Raw genomic sequence first — 15777 nt, forward strand, 5'->3', positions numbered from 1 at the left:
TCATATTAGCAAGAGTCCATGAGGCCCACCCTTTTTTTGTGGTGGTTATGATTTTTTTGTATAAAGCACAATTATTCCAATTCCTTATATTTATGCTTCGTACTTTTTTCTTGTCACCCCACTTCTTGGCTATTCGTTAAACTGATTTGTGGGTGTGGTGAGGGGTGTATTTATAGGCATTTTGAGGTTTGGGAAACTTTGCCCCTCCTGGTAGGAATGTATATCCCATACGTCACTAGCTCATGGACTCTTGCTAATATGAAAGAAATTAATTTATCAGGTAAGTTCTTACATAAATTATGTTTTTTTTTATTTGTTTTTGTAAAAATAAATACAATTGAAATTAGCCAAATATTAAAATAAACTGTCTTGGTTTAAACCCAATAAATAGGATTATTTTGTTTTGTCATCTTCTCTCCACTAGTAATCAGCAGTCCCTTACAACATTAGTTCCAAGAGTATGGCCATTTTTACGTCACACAATATCGTCCGTCCGAAAAGCAGCCCTTGAGACTTTATGTACTCTGTTATCTACACAAGACCAGGTTGGTAATTTCTATAAAATTTAGTAGTAGAATTAGGCGCACACGTTACTTGGCAAAGTAATGTAGACGAAGGGCTGAACTTCTAAGATAATAAAGAATTTTTTTTTTTTTTCTCTCAATGTTTTCATGGAGTCCTTTAACAATGACTATCCTACTGTCTTTAATGTATCAATGCATATGTGTAATTCTCCAGGTTTAGCAAATATGCAGTGAACTAAATTGTTAAGGATCATTCTTTTAATACTCTGTTTAAATGACCATAATGGTTTAAAATTACATGCTGTAATAGTATCTATGTTTCTACTATTATGGCCCTTTAAGTACATTTGCCTAATTCCATGTGTGTCTTATGGTTTTGTTTTTATAGAACTGCTCAGGCTGGTTGACACCAATTTTGCAAGACATGCTTCGTCATATATTTCAGATCTGTATTTTGGAAAGCAACCAAGAAATTATTGAACTCATTCATAAGGTAGGATATATTGTTTGGGAAATTGTTATACAATTCTAAATTTGTGAGAAGAAAACAAAACAAAAACCTGCTCCTTCACATATTATTCTGCCCCCCCACCAGGTTTGGAAGGAATTAATCAACAAGGCATCTGTACAGTATGTGGTAGCTGCTGCTTGCCCATGGATGGGAGCTTGGCTGTGCTTAATGATGCAGCCTTCCCATATGCCTATTGATTTAAACATGCTGCTGGAGGTGAAAACAAAATCTAAGGTAATTATCAATGATATTTAAACTTTAAAGGGACAGTCAACACCAGAATTTTTGTTGTTTAAAAAGATAGATAATCCCTTTATTACCCATTCCCCAGTTTTGCACAACCAACACAGTTATATAAATACACTTTTTACCTCTGTGATTACCTTGTATCTAAGCTTCTGCTGACTGCCCCCTTATTTCAGTTCTTTTGACAGACATGCAGTTTAGCCAACAGTGCTCACTCCTAGGTCACTTTACGTGCATGAGCTCAATGTTATCTATATGAAACATGTGAACTAATGCCCTCTAGTGGTCAAAATGTATTCAGATTAGAGGCAGTCTTCAAGGTCTAAGAAATTAGCATCTGAACCTCCTAGTTTTAGCTTTCAACTAAGAATACCAAGAGAACAAAGCAAAATTGGTGATACAAGTAAATTGGGAAGTTGTTTAAAATTGCATGCTCTATTTAAAACATGAAAGTTTTTTTTTGGACTTGACTGTCTTTTTAAAGAGAAAACATGTAAAACTGTGAATATGATGTGTGAAAACCATGTTGTTTTTATTTTGAAGTAACAGTGAACTAAACCATCAAAGTTAGTTATCCCAGTCAATGAAGCATGTCGTTTAACTCTCCCCAAGCAATAGTCATTGTGGCCAAAGCACTTTTTTGTGATGGGTTCTATGGCTGAAACAGTCTATCAATGCAGTCCATAATTGTGAACCATCAGTCTTTTGGTGATCTTCAACGCTGATGAAGCAATTTAATCCTTTTTGTGGGAGTAATTTAATCCTTTAATGGGGAAAAGTTAGGTTCTCAGCCTTTAAGTGTATTTATGTTGTATATAGAAATTTGACATTGGTCATCCCAGTTTGCTGACTAAAATAGCAATGTAGCACCTCATTTAAAAAGGTTGGACACCTCTGTTAGTTTTCCTTTTAGCATGACCAAAGAAAAGTGAGGTTTTTTTTTTTATGTACACTAAAACGCAGGAAAGATGGAATAAGTTTTTTTTTTTTTTTTTTTTTTTTTAGTATTTTAGCACAGTATTTAGAAACGGTTACAGCTGGAAAACCCACATTTAAACCTTTTAAAAGATCTTATATATCATTCTTGGATTATGGCAATAGCTTGAATTTATAGTTCTGGATGAAAAAGCAGAGACACTGTATAGTGGATTTTTATTTGTATTTTTTGTCGACTACATTAAAAATCCATGCAACCCCTCCTTTACTCTAGTTTCCTGACATGCAACAGCTTATCAGGAGAGAATAATAGAAGCAATATCTTGCCAAATTTTACCAGTTATTGGCACAAATTATTCCTGTAAGTAGATTCTATGTGATTTGAATGGGAAAAGAAGACAGTACTAGAGCTTCTGCTTCTTTTTTTGGCTATGTGCATTGTAGATTTCACCCCTACACACACATCCCTTTATGAGCAGCGTTGGTATTAACACTTTTAGCATTTAAATGAGCACTAAATACATTTCATGCGACTCCCTCTAATAATGGGTGCTGCTATTATGGAACCTAGGTTACACTACAGGTATCTGAAGGTCCGTAATGGAATGTAAGTGAAAGATTTCAACATGGCGGCACCCATGACTAGGGGGAGGCTGGAAATAACTTTTTTTTTGGTTCAACTAGCTTGTCTTTGTTAGCTATGATGCTAAAAGGAACAGGGGGAGAACCTGGTACATGAAGCGCTAGTACATCTTGTAGACACTAGTGTATTTAAATTGCTACTACGGACACTGTAAATATGTTTATTTATTGCTAAATGGCTCTATTCCATCTGGAATTTGTGCTGTTCAGGAATGTATCCAGCAGTCGGGAACAGATTAGAATCGTCAGCCCTTCTGTACCACTTGGGTCTCTAGTCACAAAGAGATGTATTGCAGGTGAATCGGAGGTCATTTTATATCTTTCATTAACTATGCATTATCAACGGCAAGAGCAGCTGAATTAGCCTGCATATTGCATAGTTAATGCTGCATACAATTCACCTGCAATTCTCCTATTTTAGTTGAATTGTACACAACATTAACTATGCAATGTGCAGAGCTAACTCGGCTCTTCTTGCAGGAGATACTCAATGGGTTTGTCCCTTCATAATGCCTAGTTAATGGCGGAAATTGAAATGTTTTGCTTCACCACCCATTTACTTAATGAATGGACCCCTTGATATGTACGTGCACTTTCTCCCTATTGCTTTTCTTTCCTTTTTTTCTCTCGACCTTGTGCTTTCCAGAGTTACTGGATTTTAAGTACTAGTTGACTTAAATTCTTTTTATTTTAGTACTTCAATTATTTAGTGACTTATCACAGCTAACTAGGTTTGAAGGTTGCAGTTATATGAAATAAGTTTTATTAAATGAAGTTCATGAAACTGTTACTATTAGTGGCCACATTATAGTGATGAAAAAAATTGTTTTGGAAAAGTACTTCTAATCCCCTCTCTTCCCACCCAACATATATATTAATTTTCTTCCCCCACGTAGGAGAAAACCAGTGGAAAACTGCGGCAATTCCAAAGCCAAACAAAGGAAGTTAACCAGGAATATATAGCTGGATCAGACAGCATAACAGAGGACCCAGCAACCAGGGACTATGTTGTGATACGAACTCGTGTGGCCGCAGCAAAGTCAGTGTGCAAGTTTTTTTATTGAACTCCCCCCCCCCCCCGCCCTTTTCTGTTAAGATATTAAAATCCTTCAATTGTGTATATAAACTATATAATGAATGACCATTTTATTAGATTTTTATAATCTTTGATGATCTTTTCACAGACACACACCAATAGATAATCTAGCCTGCCCATATTCCTCCTTAAAAGAAAGATTAAGATGGTGTCAAGCATTCTTTAACACCTTTATTGTATCTGTCATTTTCTACTGCCACTACATATTTTCTAAAAATGTTTACACTGACTTATTTAAAAAGTACACATGGTTTTATTTGTAATTTATGTCTTGTGATTTTGAAATGCTCAGTTTACTCAGTAGTATAGTCAAATTTGTTTGTCTAGCTTTTGAATGTATATACAAAGCTGCAATATTAAAGCTAGTTATCTGTGAAATCCATTAAATGTTTTGTAATAAACATTGTTAGCAATGTGTGCACATTTACGTGTTTTATGATTTTCCCTACCATGCTTGATATCTAAACGAAAGCATAAATAACACAAGGGACATTGTCTTTTTATTTTTGTTTTTAGGTTGTTGGGATCATTGTGTGGCTGTATTTGCGATCCAAGTGTAAACACTGCATCCCAAGAAATAAAGCCTGCTGAATCACTGGCTCAACTGTTGCTTTTCCATTTGAACTCAAAATCTGCCTTACAACGTATTAGTGTGGCTCTTGTGATATGTGAGTGGGCAGCACAACAAAAGGTACCTATTTAAAAAAAAAAAAAAATATTCAAACTAAAGCACTACAATGTGAACAAGAGACCCCTCTTTTGAAATTGGAGAAATTGCATCTTTTTAATGAAGTATTGCAAACCCAGTTGCTTTTTTTGTGATGAAGATAGCAATATATAGGATGTTAAACTTCTTATTTTCAAGATACAATCATTTTTCTTCCAGGTGATTTTCATGATAACCAATCCCACACAACATTGGTTCTATTTTGTTAGATATTGAACATAGGCCCTTTCTGCCCCCTAACTATATAACTATATATGCCTCTAATTTGAAAGTTGTTTGAGCCACCATTTAAATTATGGGTCTACTTATAGCTGTAAAATAATCATTTGGTCACTACCTTTACACTCATTTTGTTTGTTGTTGTTTAGATCTAGGTGAGTTTATTAATTGGTAATATTTGTAAAAATATGTATAACGGTAATTATTTTATTTCTTTCTAATGGTAGTGAGAGTCCACTAAATCCTATTTCTACAAATGGGAATTACATCACCTGGCCACCAGGAGGAGGCAAAGACACCCCAATCAAAGCATTCAACTATCCGTCCCACTTCCTCCTCCTCCTCTTCCTCCTCCTCCTCATTTGCCTCATCTAGAAGGTAGGCAGAGATGGAGGTGCTCTGCAATATATGACTACCCTCAATGGATAGTTCCTAGAAGAGAGGGTTAGGGGAGTTGCAGCTGAATTTCTTGTCAGAGTTGTGCATTTTGGGGTGTCGCAGGGACGTTCTCTAGCCTCACTATGTGTAACAGTGCTGTTTTTGCTCCCTTATCTGGTCCTCACCTGTTAGTTACAGGGGACTAATACTCTGTGTTTTCCATCATAGGTAGTCGTATCGAGCTGGTTACTAGAGCAGAGGTAAGTTACTGCCCCCCCTTTCTCTGTTCACAGGCTATTCTTTATAGGAGAAAGTGTGTGCTTATGATATGCATCCTCCTATCCGCCTGCTCTGTTTCTCTTATGTCCAGTGCCTTTATTTCAGGAGCCGGTGCATGCATGTGTACATAAGCATTTTTTTTGGTCTTTGATACAGAGTGTTCAGGTCTGCAGACCACTGTCTGTCGGTGACGACATAGGTACTACTTGGATACGTTTTTTTCAGAAGATAAGACCAGGGGCTTATTAGTTGCAGGACCGAAGCTCTTTGATTTATGGGGAAGTGTTTTTAGTCTGTCAGTGACGGCATTCTAAGCTGAGGTGCTGTTTATTGTTAACCAACACCAAGCTGCAGGGCATACACTCCACCTCTCCCTCTATTTGTCTGAATCTCAGCTGGGATTGCAGCCTTATCACACGAGGGGTAAGACGGACTAAAGCATTTCAGGGGCTTATTAGTGAGTGTCAGTTTATCCGGGGGTCCAGTATCAAACTGTAAATGTTTTTTCCTCAGTCATATTACACATTGATTTGATAGTGTTCTATACTAAATTTCTTTATCACACCTTCTAATATCTGAGTGGGATATTGATATTGGTGGGCCTTTGCAATGAAGGGTGACATGGAACAAACCGAAACTGCTGAGGGGGCACCTGAAGGAGAGATATGAGGTCTTTATTGACCATAATAAATGTCTTCTCTGCAAATCAAATTATAGTGTGTCCTCCAGCTCAGCTATGTGGCACCTGTCTGTCATCTGTTCTTCAGTCTCACTCTGCAGGCCCTAGTCCTAAACTTATTTAGTATGCTCGGCCAAAGTTCTTCAATCACACCCCTGCAAAACTGCATTGCTGAGTTCTGGCAATCAAAATACTGGTTCAAATAATTCAGCACCAGTACTCCAGTTTAACTTTTCTTCCTTTCCCCCCCCAGACTTTATATCCTAGTAAGTCAGCAGTGTCTGCTGCTTTTGGTGCAATGCCATCTTCAGGCAAGCGCACAAGAGAGATTAAAAATTGCTCTTCTGATACCAGGACCGTTAGTCCTGCTGGGTCCTGAAGTAACAGACAAATACAGGACTCTGGTAATGAATCTGTTCAGAGGGTGAACTATCTTCATCAGACTTCTCTAATGATGATGACAAAGAGGATGAACCTTTACCTTTAGGTTTAAGCTGGAACACTTAAGGTATTTGCTTAAGGAGGTTCTGAAAACTTTAGGAGTAATGGAGGTTTAAAGGGCTGAGGAAAAAACCAGCACAGAAATTGGATTTTATTTCTAAACCCAAACCATAGTATCCTGATGTCTTCCCTGTTCTTTCTCTGATAGCTGATATAATTTCCAAGGAATAGGAGAAACCTGGAGTTTCTATCCTTCTCTTTCAAGAAATAGTTTTCTGTTCTTAGCTCTCACCTAGAACTATAGAACACTCTTCCAAGGGTTGATGGAGCCATCTCTACTCTAGCTAAGAGAACCACCATTCCACTTGAAGATAGTACTTCCTTCAAGGACCCAATGGATAGAAAACTAGAACGATATCTTAGTTTCCTACAAGGGGGTCTTCTTTTCTTCTGTTAAGTGTGATCAGTCCACGGGTCATCATTACTTCTGGGATATTACTCCTCCCCAACAGGAAGTGCAAGAGGATTCACCCAGCAGAGCTGCATATAGCTCCTCCCCTCTACGTCACTCCCAGTCATTCTCTTGCACCCAACGACTAGATAGGATGTGTGAGAGGACTATGGTGATTATACTTAGTTTTATATCTTCAATCAAGAGTTTGTTATTTTAAAATAGCACCGGAGTGTGTTATTATCTCTCTGGCAGAGTTTGAAGAAGAATCTACCAGAGTTTTTGTTATGATTTTAGCCGGAGTAGTTAAGATCATATTGCTGTTTCTCTGCCATCTGAGGAGAGGTAAACTTCAGATCAGGGGACAGCGGGCAGATGAATCTGCATAGAGGTATGTAGCAGTTTTTATTTTCTGACAATGGAATTGATGAGAAAATCCTGCAATACCGATATAATGTCATGTATGTATACTTTACACTTCAGTATTCTGGGGAATGGTACTTCACTAGAATTACACTGTAAGAAATACATAAAGCTGTTTAATAACTAGAGATTATGTTTAACGTTTTTGCTGGAATGTAAAATCGTTTTCATTTACTGAGGTACTGAGTGAATAAATGTTTGGGCACTATTTTTCCACTTGGCAGTTGCTTAATCTGTTTTCTGACAGTTTCTGTTCTCCCTCACTGCTGTGTGTGAGGGGGAGGGGCCGTTTTTTGGCGCTTTTACTATGCATCAAATATTTCAGTCAGAAACTCGTATTCCCTGCATGATCCGGTTCATCTCTACAGAGCTCAGGGGTCTTCAAAACTTATTTTGAGGGAGGTAATTTCTCTCAGCAGAGCTGTGAGAATTATAGTTTGACTGAGATAAAAAACGTTTATTCTGTAATTTGTTTCCTGCTTTCAGAATTTGTTATCTTTGCTAATGGGATTAAACCTTTGCTAAAGTATTTCCAAGTTGCAAGTTTATTTGCTAGTGTGTTAAACATGTCTGATTCAGAGGATGATACCTGTGTCATTTGTTGCAATGCCAAAGTGGAGCCCAATAGAAATTTATGTACTAACTGTATTGATGCTACTTTAAATAAAAGTCAATCTGTACAAATTGAACAAATTTCACCAAACAACGAGGGGAGAGTTATGCCGACTAACTCGCCTCACGTGTCAGTACCTGCATCTCCCGCTCAGAGGGAGGTGCGTGATATTGTAGCGCCGAGTACATCTGGGCGGCCATTACAAATCACATTACAGGATATGGCTACTGTTATGACTGAGGTTTTGGCTAAATTACCAGAACTAAGAGGTAAGCGTGATCACTCTGGGGTGAGAACAGAGTGCGCTGATAATATTAGGGCCATGTCAGACACTGCGTCACAGGTGGCAGAACATGAGGACGGAGAACTTCATTCTGTGGGTGACGGTTCTGATCCAAACAGACTGGATTCAGATATCTCAAATTTTAAATTTAAACTGGAAAACCTCCGTGTATTACTAGGGGAGGTGTTAGCGGCTCTGAATGATTGTAACACAGTTGCAATACCAGAGAAAATGTGTAGGTTGGATAAATATTTTGCGGTACCGGCGAGTACTGAGGTTTTTCCTATACCTAAGAGACTTACTGAAATTGTTACTAAGGAGTGGGATAGACCTGGTGTGCCGTTCTCACCCCCTCCGATATTTAGAAAAATGTTTCCAATAGACGCCACTACACGGGACTTATGGCAAACGGTCCCTAAGGTGGAGGGAGCAGTTTCTACTTTAGCTAAGCGTACCACTATCCCGGTGGAGGATAGCTGTGCTTTTTCAGATCCAATGGATAAAAAATTAGAGGGTTACCTTAAGAAAATGTTTGTTCAACAAGGTTTTATATTGCAACCCCTTGCATGCATTGCGCCGATCACGGCTGCAGCGGCATTCTGGATTGAGTCTCTGGAAGAGAACATTGGTTCAGCTACTCTGGACGACATTACGGACAGGCTTAGAGTCCTTAAACTAGCTAATTCATTCATTTCGGAGGCTGTAGTACATCTTACTAAACTTACGGCGAAGAATTCAGGATTCGCCATTCAGGCACGCAGGGCGCTGTGGCTAAAATCCTGGTCAGCTGATGTTACTTCTAAGTCTAAATTGCTTAATATACCTTTCAAAGGGCAGACCTTATTCGGGCCCGGGTTGAAAGAGATTATCGCTGACATTACAGGAGGTAAAGGCCATGCCCTGCCTCAGGACAAAGCCAAAGCTAAGGCTAGACAGTCTAATTTTCGTTCCTTTCGTAATTTCAAAGCAGGAGCAGCATCAACTTCCTCTGCACCAAAACAGGAAGGAGCTGTTGCTCGCTACAGACAAGGCTGGAAACCTAACCAGTCCTGGAACAAGGGCAAGCAGACCAGGAAACCTTCTGCTGCCCCTAAAACAGCATGAATTGAGGGCCCCCGATCCGGGATCGGATCTAGTGGGGGGCAGACTTTCTCTCTTCGCCCAGGCTTGGGCAAGAGATGTCCAGGATCCCTGGGCGCTAGAGATAATATCTCAGGGATACCTTCTGGACTTCAAATACTCTCCTCCAGGAGAGAGATTTCATCTGTCAAGGTTGTCAACAATCCAGACAAAGAAAGAGGCGTTTCTACGCTGCGTACAAGAGCTCTTGTTAATGGGAGTAATCCATCCAGTTCCACGATCGGAACAGGGACAGGGGTTTTACTCAAATCTGTTTGTGGTTCCCAAAAAAGAGGGAACTTTCAGACCAATCCTGGACTTAAAGATCCTAAACAAATTCCTAAGAGTTCCATCATTCAAGATGGAGACTATTCGGACAATTTTACCTATGATCCAAGAGGGTCAGTACATGACCACTGTAGATTTAAAAGATGCTTACCTTCACATACCGATTCACAAAGATCATTACCGGTACCTAAGGTTTGCCTTCCTAGACAGGCATTACCAGTTTGTGGCTCTTCCATTCGGTTTGGCTACAGCTCCAATAATCTTCACAAAGGTTCTGGTTGCTCTTCTGGCGGTACTAAGACCGCGGGGAATCTCGGTAGCTCCATACCTAGACGACATTCTGATACAAGCTTCAAGCTTTCAAACTGCCAAGTCTCATACAGAGTTAGTACTGGCATTTCTAAGGTCACATGTATGGAAGGTGAACGAAAAGAAAAGTTCACTCGTTCCACTCACAAGAGTTCCCTTCCTGGGGACTCTTATAGATTCTGTAGAAATGAAGATTTACCTGACAGAGGACAGGCTAACAAGACTTCAAAGTGCTTGCCACACCCGCCAGTGGCTCAATGCATGGAGGTAATCGGCTTAATGGTAGCGGCAATGGACATAGTACCCTTTGCACGCTTACACCTCAGACCACTGCAACTGTGCATGCTAAGTCAGTGGAATGGGGATTACTCAGACTTATCCCCTTCTCTGAATCTGGATCAAGAGACCAGAAATTCTCTTCTATGGTGGCTTTCTCGGCCACATCTGTCCAGGGGGATGCCATTCAGCAGACCAGACTGGACAATTGTAACAACAGACGCCAGCCTTCTAGGTTGGGGTGCCGTCTGGAATTCTCTGAAGGCTCAGGGACAATGGAGTCAGGAGGAGAGTCTCCTGCCAATAAACATTCTGGAATTGAGAGCAGTTCTCAATGCCCTCCTGGCTTGGCCCCAGTTGACAACTCGGGGGTTCATCAGGTTTCAGTCGGACAACATCACGACTGTAGCTTACATCAACCATCAGGGAGGGACAAGAAGCTCCCTAGCTATGATGGAAGTATCAAAGATAATTCGCTGGGCAGAGTCTCACTCTTGCCACCTGTCAGCAATCCACATCCCGGGAGTGGAGAACTGGGAGGCGGATTTCTTAAGTCGTCAGACTTTTCATCCGGGGGAGTGGGAACTCCATCCGGAGGTCTTTGCCCAAATACTTCGACGTTGGGGCAAACCAGAGATAGATCTCATGGCGTCTCGACAGAACGCCAAGCTTCCTCGTTACGGGTCCAGATCCAGGGATCCAGGAGCAGTCCTGATAGATGCCCTGACAGCACCTTGGGACTTCAGGATGGCTTACGTGTTTCCACCCTTCCCGATGCTTCCTCGATTGATTGCCAGAATCAAACAAGAGAGAGCATCAGTGATTCTAATAGCACCTGCGTGGCCACGCAGGACTTGGTATGCAGACCTGGTGGACATGTCATCCTGTCCACCTTGGTCTCTACCTCTGAAACAGGACCTTCTGATACAGGGTCCCTTCAAACATCAAAATCTAACTTCTCTGAAGCTGACTGCTTGGAAATTGAACGCTTGATTTTATCAAGACGTGGGTTTTCTGAGTCAGTTATTGATACCTTAATACAGGCTAGGAAACCTGTTACCAGAAAGATTTACCATAAGATATGGCGTAAATACCTATATTGGTGTGAATCCAAAGGTTACTCTTGGAGTAAGGTTAGGATTCCTAGGATATTGTCTTTTCTACAAGAAGGTTTAGAAAAGGGTTTATCTGCTAGTTCATTAAAGGGACAGATCTCAGCTCTGTCCATTCTGTTACACAAACGTCTGTCAGAAGTTCCTGACGTCCAGGCTTTTTGTCAGGCTTTGGCCAGGATTAAGCCTGTGTTTAAAACTGTTGCTCCACCATGGAGTTTAAACCTGGTTCTTAATGTTTTACAGGGCGTTCCGTTTGAACCCCTTCATTCCATTGATATAAAGTTGTTATCTTGGAAAGTTCTATTTTTAATGGCTATTTCCTCGGCTCGAAGAGTCTCTGAATTATCAGCCTTACATTGTGATTCTCCTTATTTGATTTTTCATTCGGATAAGGTAGTTCTGCGTACTAAACCTGGGTTCTTACCTAAGGTAGTTACTAACAGGAATATCAATCAAGAGATTGTTGTTCCTTCTTTGTGCCCAAATCCTTCTTCGAAGAAGGAACGTCTACTGCACAACCTGGATGTAGTCCGTGCTCTAAAATTTTACTTACAGGCAACTAAGGAATTTCGACAAACGTCTTCTCTGTTTGTCGTTTACTCTGGGCAGAGGAGAGGTCAAAAAGCTTCTGCTACCTCTTTCTTTTTGGCTTCGTAGCATAATTCGTTTAGCTTATGAGACTGCTGGACAGCAGCCTCCTGAAAGAATTACAGCTCATTCTACTAGAGCTGTGGCTTCCACTTGGGCCTTCAAGAATGAGGCCTCTGTTGAGCAGATTTGCAAGGCTGCAACTTGGTCTTCGCTTCATACTTTTTCCAAATTTTACAAATTTGACACTTTTGCTTCATCGGAGGCTATTTTTGGGAGAAAGGTTCTTCAGGCAGTGGTTCCTTCTGTATAAAGAGCCTGCCTATCCCTCCCGTCATCCGTGTACTTTTGCTTTGGTATTGGTATCCCAGAAGTAATGATGACCCGTGGACTGATCACACTTAACAGAAGAAAACATAATTTATGCTTACCTGATAAATTCCTTTCTTCTGTAGTGTGATCAGTCCACGGCCCGCCCTGTTTTTAAGGCAGGTAAATATTTTTTAATTTATACTCCAGTCACCACTTCACCCTTGGCTTTTCCTTTCTCGTTGGTCCTTGGTCGAATGACTGGGAGTGACGTAGAGGGGAGGAGCTATATGCAGCTCTGCTGGGTGAATCCTCTTGCACTTCCTGTTGGGGAGGAGTAATATCCCAGAAGTAATGATGACCCGTGGACTGATCACACTACAGAAGAAAGGAATTTATCAGGTAAGCATAAATTATGTTTTTCAACCTTCAGTAAGTATTAAGTCTCCCTTGGAAGAGATTCAGGATCGCATCCAGGCGCTCAAGACGACCAGTTCCTTCATTTGTGATTCTATTATTCATATTGTCTGCATCAGTGCCAAGAATACAGGTTTGGCTGTTCTAGCCAGAAGGGCTCTTTGGGTGAAATCCTGGTCAGCCGGTATGGTCTCAAAATCTATATTACTTTCCTTAGCTTTTAAAGGAAAGATCTTATTTGAACCAGGATTAGATTCAATTATTTCGACTGTAACTGGAGGAAAGGGAGCTTTCCTTCCTCAGAATAAGAAGTCTAGACCAAAAGGCAGGTCAGTGGGACCTTTTCATCCCTTTCATCAGAATAAGCAACATAGGAACTCTTCCTCAAACAAATCTGAACCCACCCGGGGCAGTTACAAACCAAATCCAGTATGGAGTAGGAACAAACAATCCAATTCTCCCTCTTGTCCTCCAGGGTCCATTTTATGACTATGATGGACTTGGACGCATATCTTCACATTCCAATCCATCAAGATCATTATCAGTATCTCAGATATCTCTGAACAAACATTTCCTATTTACGGCTCCTCCCTTTTGGTCTAGTTACAGTTTAGAGAGTTTTGGCAAAGATGCTGTGAGCTCTTCTAGCATTGGTCAGAGCGCAATGCATCCCTGTGGCCCCTTACTTGGATGATATCTTGGTTCAAGCACCATCTTCTCATTTAGCGGCCTCTTACACAGAGGTACTCTGGTATCTTCAGAGTCATGGTTGGAAAGTAAGTCTGGAAAAGTTCTTGTAAGTCAGACAAGAGTACGTTTTCTGGGAGTGATCATAGATTCTGTGGCTATGAGGATCTTCCTTACAGGTAAGCTCTAAATCAAACACCAGTCAGCATGTCCATGTCTGCAATCTTTCCCCCATCAATGGGTAGCTCAGTGCATGGAGGTAGTGGGGCTCATAGTGGCAGCATCAGACGCTATGCCATTTGCTCTTTTTCATTTCCGACTTGTACAGTTGTGCATGCTAAAGCAACGGAATGGAGATCATTCGGATTTGCCTCAGGTGATAAATCTGGATCCTGTTACCAGGGAATCCCTATCTTGGTGGCTGGCGTCCAAGCCGGTAGAGTGGGGGAATAAAGCTTCCTTTTCTCATCCTGGGAGATGACTACGAATGCAAGTCTCTGGTTGGGGAGTAGTTTCGAACTCTAGAAGAGCTCGGGGAGTGTGGTTCTCTCAGGAAGTGTCCATGCCTAATAAAATTCCTTAACTCAGAGCGATCTGCAATGCCGTTCTAGGAAATAAAGATCCAGCTACGCTGGGAAAGAAAGATCCTCCAAAAGCGAGATCATCAAAAACAAAGTGTTTATTCAAAAATAAGTGCACTATAAAAGCAAACGATACAGGGTAAACAGATACTGATCATTCAACAGACGAATGATCAGAAGGACAGCAAACGGCATACACGTTTCATGCTACATTGATTGGCCTGTCCGTAGTCTATTTAAAGGTAATCACTAATTGAAAACACATTTGACCATATTAACCCTGTAATAGACTACATACATAATATTGTTGAAAAACAAGACGGTAAAGTCAAGGCAAAATACGGAATGTTAATAACAAGGAGCTACTGAATATATAATTCCATACTTCTATGCAAACACAGATGAGAATACAATGAATAAACAAATCTTAATATGCTTTCTTTACAAATAGATAAATTAACCTCCTTATGTATTCTAGTGCATAGAAGAATATATAAACATATACATAAGCTTCAATCTTTTTATCTCAATGGTATTGAGATAAAATATCAATTTCACTTATTTTATGCTTAACAAGTACTCCCTATCTCCCCCTCTCTTGGAAAAAAGGTACATGATCAATTGCTTGAAATGAAGCAAGGGCAGAATCCCCACCATGCTCATTCTTAAAGTGTGATGCCACTGAGGTAAAAACCTCAGGGTTTTCGATATCTCTTATATTCCAATGCCCTTTCTTTTAGGGCCCTTTTTGTCCAATGTATTGGATTTGGCACCCCCTACAGGTCAAAGGTATGACATGTGTAGACCAACCGTTCAACCCATACTTGATATTATGTTCTGTTAGTGGTATTAGACGTGAAAATCTCTTCCTCTACTACATAATCACAGGTTTTACATCACCTCGCTCTACATTTAAAGAATCCTAACCTTCTCTTGAGCCTCATTGTCATTTTTTTTATTTTAGGTAAATAAGACGGAGCTATATAGTTTCCTATGGTGTTTGCCTTTTTTGACACACACTGTATGCCTGTGGAAATAACCTGTTCTAAAACAGGATCCATACTCAAAATGGGAAGGCACTCATTAATTATATTGCAAACATTCTTAAATTCCAAACTGTAAGGGGTACTGAATATGATTTTATCAAACATATCTTTTTTCTCATTTTTAATTTTTTTGCCTTTTTAATTTATTTAGCTTTTTATAGGTCAAAAGGGAATCCCATGGGATATCGACTGCTGTCTTAGTTGAGCATCGGGGTTGAGCACCTATCAAGTAATCTCTTTTCAATGTTTTACATTGCTGTTGATACAGAACATCAGTGGAGCAAATCCGTTTAGTACGGATAAACTGGTCCTTGGGGATAGCCCTAAGAACATGCCTGGGGTGGCATGACCGGAAATTTAGGATAGTGTTTCCCTCTGTGGGTTTTCTATGTAGATCAGTCACAATAGTATCTTTTTCAGAATTAAATAATTATATGTCCAAAAATTGAATTGCAATGCCTTTCTAGTATGGTCCCAACTGAGTTCCGTCCATTTTATTAGATTTCAGTCAGACAATGTCATGGCTGCGGCTTATGTTAACCACCAAGGGGGGACTTGCTGTTCTTTGATGATCTCCACAATTCACATTGCAGG

At 40.2% G+C, this 15777-nt stretch overlaps 1 protein-coding gene across 1 annotated transcript in view; it reads left to right on the forward strand.

Moving 5' to 3' along the window:
• Nucleotides 1-15777, forward strand: part of BTAF1 (B-TFIID TATA-box binding protein associated factor 1) — a gene marked incomplete in the record, with an annotated part of 442652 nt that overhangs the window by 250873 nt on the left and 176002 nt on the right. The window contains 5 exon segments of the mRNA XM_053692938.1: nt 425-545; nt 913-1017; nt 1120-1269; nt 3756-3898; nt 4472-4646. Of these exon segments, the coding sequence (XP_053548913.1) occupies nt 425-545; nt 913-1017; nt 1120-1269; nt 3756-3898; nt 4472-4646 (694 nt within the window).

This window comes from Bombina bombina, chromosome 9 (assembly GCF_027579735.1).
Source record: "Bombina bombina isolate aBomBom1 chromosome 9, aBomBom1.pri, whole genome shotgun sequence".
NCBI classification, from domain to species: domain Eukaryota; kingdom Metazoa; phylum Chordata; class Amphibia; order Anura; family Bombinatoridae; genus Bombina; species Bombina bombina.